This window comes from Condylura cristata, unplaced genomic scaffold (assembly GCF_000260355.1).
Source record: "Condylura cristata isolate star-nosed mole 26May11 unplaced genomic scaffold, ConCri1.0 scaffold00006, whole genome shotgun sequence".
NCBI lineage: Eukaryota > Metazoa > Chordata > Mammalia > Eulipotyphla > Talpidae > Condylura > Condylura cristata.
Window position 1 is genome coordinate 8,411,832 of NW_004567107.1, and position 6,940 is coordinate 8,418,771.

At 41.3% G+C, this 6,940-nt stretch overlaps 1 protein-coding gene across 1 annotated transcript; it reads right to left on the minus strand.

Annotated features, from left to right (window-relative positions):
* Positions 1-4,994: 4,994 nt before the first annotated feature.
* On the minus strand, positions 4,995-5,948 carry LOC101626388 (olfactory receptor 1J4-like). Its single transcript, XM_004677923.1, has one exon. The coding sequence runs from the start codon at positions 5,946-5,948 to the stop codon at positions 4,995-4,997; it is 954 nt and encodes a 317-aa protein (XP_004677980.1).
* Between the last annotated feature and the right edge of the window lie 992 nt (positions 5,949-6,940).

The following is a 6,940-nucleotide window of genomic DNA, read 5'->3' on the forward strand; positions in this document are numbered from 1 at the left end:
TCATGAAACTGGAGGTCCTTTTCTTTATTCTGCAGTATGTTTTGAACTACAATCCATTCCAGGCACCACAAAAAGCACTGAGTTAATATAAGAAACAGGAATTAAGTCTCATATATAGCTAATTTACATATTTATATCAGGCCAAGTCAAATGTCCATCACTGGGGAGATATAGAGATATGGAAAAGCATCTGGGGCACACAGGACATTTTCCTCTTAATGAGGCGAGAATCCCTCTAAATTGGAACACAAGTGCTTATTGTAGAAGTGTCAGGATCCTTACTGGTCAAAGGTACTTAATATTCTCGGCACCTAAAGTCAACCCATTTCCAAGCAGAGACTAATAATAATGTGCAGTGTCATTATCTCATTAATATGTAAGCAAGTTTCAACATTTCCCTAGTTAACCAGTATTATCACTCCCATTTTAATGATGAGGAACAAAAGACACATTTACTAGTGTGCAAAGCAGCATCTCTAATAAGTAAAAGTGGTGAAATGACAATATGTAAGTAACCAGAATCCCTCAGTCAGCGCTGATGTCATAGCCTTCATTGGACAAGCTGTGAGACCCCATTTGTCACTCAGTGTTCCAAGAATTTTCATTCATGTTGATCTGTAATAAGAAGAGCTTCCACACAACTTGAATTTCTGAAAGTAGAGGCTGCATGTTACATGCGGAAAGTACTGTTGATCCTGTTTCTAAACTTCCACAGTGTGGGAGACAGCAGTGACGTGGAGAACTGCGTGACACACACACTGACTGAAATAATCCTACTGGTCCCCAGACGTGAGCCAGGCGTGGTGCTGTGTCGTCTGTGCATTGCCTCATTTATTTCTCAAACTACCATGTTCACAGGAGAAGTTACCTGCCTTTCCCAGGGTGGATCTGATGGTCAGAGAGCGAACATGCAGGGGCCAGGTGAGGACCCCATAGTCTTGCTGTAGGCGCTGAGGTCCCATCATTATGCACCTGCCGGTGGTGGCAATGCCTGGGAACCTTCCTCCAAAGTGCAACAGGGCAGTGTTGAAAGATGGAAAATGTGAGGCTCTGGGCACATCAGGTTGCAGCTACCACCACAGAAATGAGATGACAAATTAAGCATTGGCATATTCACATACACACACACACACACAGAGAGAGAGAGAGAGAGAGAGAGAGAGAGAGAGAGAGAATGCGAGAGTGAGCAGTGGAGAGCCATGCATTTAGAACTCAAATAAAATACAAGATCACACTTACCAATTAATTCTGTAAGGGTTAATCCGACCTCCCCTGCTGCTCATGGATAAATACTGGAACCCCTGCTCCAGGGTGGGGAGCACATCTTTGCTTTTTATACTCTGCAATCCTTTTCATTACCTAAGATGAGGAGCCAAAGATGAACTGTGGAGTTAGGGAGGAGGGAAAACAGATATTTTATATCAAAGGGCCGCTTAAGAGACTTCAGCTCACACTCAGCAGTGGTTCTCAAATCCTTAATGGGGAGTGGTTGTATTTTGTGCCCTGGGGCAAGAGAGAAAAGAAAGGGGTGTCATTTACTGGCCTCCAATTCTGGCTGTTTGTCTACTCTTCCCTTTCCTTCCCATCCCTTCCTTTCACTCTCCATCTGTCAGAAGAGACAGGTCATGCACAGACAAATTTGTGAGGCAAGATCCATCCACCGCTATCACACACCCATGTGTGCTCATCTGAATTCGGAGCACAGAGACACAATCTGCTCACTGAGAATCCCCATCCTTTCTGGCCTATGTCAGTTCTCATTACATCAGGCACCTGGTCATGTCTGAGCCCTCAGTTCTGGTGGGAAGACGAGTGAAAAATATTAAGGAGACAACCTCTATGAGCCCATCACCTCCTGAGCTTGCTGTGTCTCCCTCATGCCAGAAAGCAGCGAGGTCCACCTTATAACCACTGAGAGGATCCCTCAGCTCCTGGTTAAGGAAAAACAGTGATTTGAGTGCCTCATCCTGTCAGACCCTGGGGAGGAGCCTGCATAGAGGCTGGGACTGAGGTAGGGAAGGCACACGAGCCATGTTGAAGTATCAGGGGGGTACTGATCTGCTCATAGCCCAGCTGGGAAACCAGATGACCAAGCCTTCCTCTACCATGAGGTAGCCAGCACCGTTCAGACAGCTCTGGATGCTGGACTCTTGCCACTCATTTGTTATCATCCTAAATAATTAAGGTCATTTCTCTGAGTCTTCTATTACAAAGTACAAATAATAATATACTCTGGTTTCTTTTCAGATCGTATAAATTTTTCGCCTTTTACTACTACAAAGTATAGATAATAAACATAGTAGTTAGGAAGATTTTATTAAAGTTTCAAGATCATTCCTGCTAAAACACATAAATGTTCAATAAATGCCCACCTTCACTGTCATTATCGTTGCATAGTCCAATGAAAGGTAAGTATGATCATCAGTGTCGATGCCAGTTCAAGGCAGTTGAGTGACTTTGTTCAATGATCATTATTTCTCAAAGCTGCTTCCACAACACGAGTATGTGAGACAAATGATGCACCTCTTTGGCTATAACCAGGCAGCCCCTGACCTGCGGCTAACACTGGGATATGTTCCCTTTGGAGCTTTTAACATTAAGCCAAATTCTAAAACCAGTTTTAAATGGATATAGACTTTCATTTCTAATGAGTGGTTCCTAAGAGTGGAATGGCAAGGTCTAAGCATATTAAGTGCACTGTCAACATTTTAGGAAAGTTGTCATATCATTTCTCACTCCCACTAACAGTGTATGAGGGCTTGAATTCCCTAATATGCACTTAGATAGGTCAATGGTGAACAAACGTTATGGCCAGTTTTGTGAATTTCACATTCTACCAGAAGTGCAGTGATTACACTGTGAGACTTTAATTTGTGTTTACTTGATCTCTAATAATGTGGAGTGCCTAATCACGTCTGTGTTTATATTTGGTGTAAATATTTGTTCAAAACGCTACCCAATTTTTAATTTGAATTTTTTTTAAATTTTTTTACATATTTTAATTTCAAGTACTTTTTCAAATATATCACCTAAAGGTACTTCCCGCCCCCTCCCTGCTTAGTATAGTCGAATTTTTAAAAATATTATTCAAAAAAGCATGATGAAATCCAATTTTCAGTAACTTATTAAAGGAATTATTTTTTTAAATCCCATGTGTCCTTCTAAAATGTTTATGATATGATATTTTATTTTTAAAGCATTTTCTACTTTAATAAAATTACACTTTATACTCAGTGCAAGATGTGGCCGGACATTCACTGTGCTGACTGTGGACACTGTCCATGCAGCGTCCTGTGCAGAGAGACTGCACTGCCCCTCTGTGACGTGTCGGGGTCTGCACAGTGTGATCTGTTTATGGCTCTATATTGCTCATTGACCCTTTTTCCAGCCTTATTCTAACCCGAGCCTGGCTTGGTGACCGTACTTTCATGATCAGCTCAAACATTCAGCAAAGATTTATCTTGTCCCCTGTCACAGCCACTGTAGCTATTTCAGCGTATCTTCATCTCCTTCAGAAAACTAGTCAGTTTGTCAGTTGTCACTGAAAAAAAAGAAAAAAGAAAAAAGAAAGAGTCTGGTAGTTTTTTTATGGAATTTCAGTACTATCATTGATGTTTTTTGTTAAGAAAACTTTCATTTTTTATTTCCCAATTTTAAGAATATTTCTACTGTTCTTCATTTTGCTGTGAATCTTTTAGTTGTCTCATATCATTACTAACTTATATGTAGAGAATTATCCTTGGGCTGTCGTTTCGTACAATATGCTAAAAGTTTGTTTGCCTTTTTGCACATTATTTCACATTTGCATTTGTAGAATATATTCCATGTTGCTAGGTCTTACTAAAAATACTTTTACTAAATAATGATATCATTTCATCTCCTGATTTCCTTCCCCCTTGTGTTGCTGATACTGCTTATAAGCTAATTCTTGAGGCTTAGCTTGGTGATGATTGGACACATTCGTTCGCTGTCACTTTTGACCCTCACCTCTTCCTGAAAAGTTGGTTGAGTTGATTCTTCCAGTTCTTGTAGCGGTTGAACAACCAGGAAGGCTTTCAGATCAGCACCCCCCACACCTACACACCTGGTGCTTTATTTAAGAAAACCATTTGTTTATATTAATGAGTAAATGACAGGAAATTTGAGAAAATGGAAAAAGTATGTAGGAAAATTAGGAGTTTGTCATAACCAAAATAATGATATCCATTTTATGTGGTGCTGTCATATAAATATGTGAAAGTATCATATGTGAACATGTATTATTTACTTATTGTGGGGTCACATATATTAACTGTAAAATACACACTCACCAATTTATATAATTTATGCATACACCTCATCCTTAATATTGCACTCATAATATTCTAATCATGGTTTGTTTTTCTCACCCACCTTTTTTGTGTTACTCTCTCACATGTATGCACAAACTCTATGCATTCGAAATACATAGCCTGATGAATTTTTACATAAACTTATATCCAGTGTTACTACATCTGAATAAATAATAGATATTTCAATCATCTCAGAAAATTTCTTTTTTAGAAAGAGCTAAAGCACTTACTGATAACATGATAACAAAACAGCTTTCAAAATGACATCAATGTATATATTTATTAAAGGCAGGTCAACTGAAATAAAACCAGATTAAGAGAAAATGAAGCTATGTGTAATCAAAAGGTTATTATGGGGATGAAAAGTCGGAAATTCAATTTCTATTACCAAAAGTGTTTGTGATATCTTTCTGACTGCCTGGGTGCGTCGATGGTGAGGGACCGGGGGAAGACAGGCTGGCTCTCACGGAGTTGGCAGCACTGAAGGCCTTGCCACTCTCAGTTCTGCCAGTAAACATCCTCCCTGCTCCCACATCCCAAGACCTATGATGTTGCAGCCAGTCATCATGTATTCCAAGAATTATAAAGCAAATGTCAGAATCTTTGAGTCAGTTTGGTGATGAAGCTGGTGTCTTTCAGCAAAGAGAGCGGTTATTAACAGGTTCACCTTGAGTCTTTTGACATCAAGAACTTAGCCCGATTTACAACCATTTCCAGGGCACGTTTCATGTCTCTGTTTCTCAGGCTGTAGATGAAGGGGTTCAGCATGGGGGTGACGACCATATACATCACAGAGGCAGTTATGTTTTTATCATTGGAGGTGGATGATGAAGAGAAAAAGTAAACTTCTGCAATGGTCCCATAGTATAAAGCCACAACGAGGAGGTGGGAGCCACAGGTAGACAGGACTTTGAAGAATTTCTTAGCTGAAGGCTCTCTCAGCACGGTGGCCCAAATCCGGACATAAGAGCCCAAGATACCACTCAGCGGAAAGATGAAGAGCAGTCCCCCCTCTGTGAGGATGATTAAATCGTTAAGGGAGATGTCCGAACAACTCACCTTCAGGAGTTCAGTGAGGTCACAGAAGAAGTGGGGGATGGTGCTGTCAGCACAGAAGGACAGTCGGGCCAGGAGCAGGGTGTGCAGCAGAGAGTGGAGACTGGAGAAAAACCAGCATGCAGCGACTAAGGAGACACACAGTTCTGGCCTCATGATGGTGGTGTAGTGCAGGGGCTGACAAATGGCCACGTACCTGTCATAGGCCATCACTGCCAGAAGGAAATTGTCAAGACAGCCAAACAGTATTAGAAAATAAGTCTGGGAAATGCACCCTGCATAAGGGATGGACTTTTGATTAGTGTACATGTTTGCCAATGTCTTTGGGACAGTGACAGATGAGAGACACACATCGTTGAAGGCCAAGTGGCTGAGGAAGAAGTACATGGGGGTGTGGAGGCGCGAGTCCAGCCTGATGAGCAGGATGATGAGCAGGTTCCCCAGCACGGTGGTCAGGTACATGCCCAGGAACAGGGCGAAGAAGACCCCCCGCTGCTCTGGAAGGATGGGGAGCCCCAGGAGGAGGAACTCGGATATGCTAGTCTGGTTCTCCCGCCTCATGCTGCTCATGTCTCTGCTGGGGATGAAGGAAAGGGGAGAGGTAGAAATTTTAGAAATAGCCATAAAAACACAGCAATGGTCTTGTTATGTGAAGGTTTTCATTTATTTAATTTTTTTAGAGATTTATTTATTTATGCATACAGAACTAGGGTACAGGCCAGAGGTGTGTGTGTGGGGGGTGAGAATATTCACCAGAGACAGAGTGGGGAGCAGAACAGGCAGGTGTATTGAAACACACTGCTGGAGGGGAGCAGTGGCGGGTCAGGAGAGGTCTGCTGCACCATGTGGGTCACCTCTCTGGCTTGGGATCAAACTCATGCTGCAGTGGTTGCAGTAGCTGCAGTAGCTTCACAATGCTGTGCTTTAACCCAGGGAGGCTTCAGGGAGGCCACTGAAGCTGTTTACTTTTAAGTAATTTTTTGCTCATACCTGTTGTGGTTTTAAAAGTCTGTCACAAGAGATCTCCAATGGTATATCACACCTTCACAATCCTACAAGTTTTCCTTCCACGGAACCAGAGGACATGTTTTCTTTATTCCAGAATTATTTATTGAATGACCACCTCGTCACAGATATGACACAAAGGATTGATTTCATTAAAGTAAACAAAAAATGTAAATTCCTAATACTCAGGTATGGTGCGTCATATATCATGCTAACTGAAAGTCAAAATTTGCATGATATGGCAAAATCATGAGAGAAGCAGAACACAGACTTGTGCTTTCCTCAAATATATATGTAACTCTCTAAATTGATTAGAAGATGTAAGAATCTGTGACCAGCTTACAGTGACATGGCAGACCCTACTGATCAGAGATTTTTAATATTCCCTTTTAACACAATGTTGACCCAGGGTTTGCAAACTAACCTTAATAACAATGTCAAAAAATTATCACGAATGTACACTAAGCAGCATTCGGCTTAAGGTTTTACATACACTTTTTACGTAAATCCTCATCTTAGCACTAATTAATCAGTACTCTTATATCTGT

Excerpts from the sequence above, each read along its gene's own strand:
- LOC101626388 (XM_004677923.1), bottom strand. The coding sequence starts at position 5,948 with ATGAGGCGGGAGAACCAGACTAGCATATCCGAGTTCCTCCTCCTGGGG.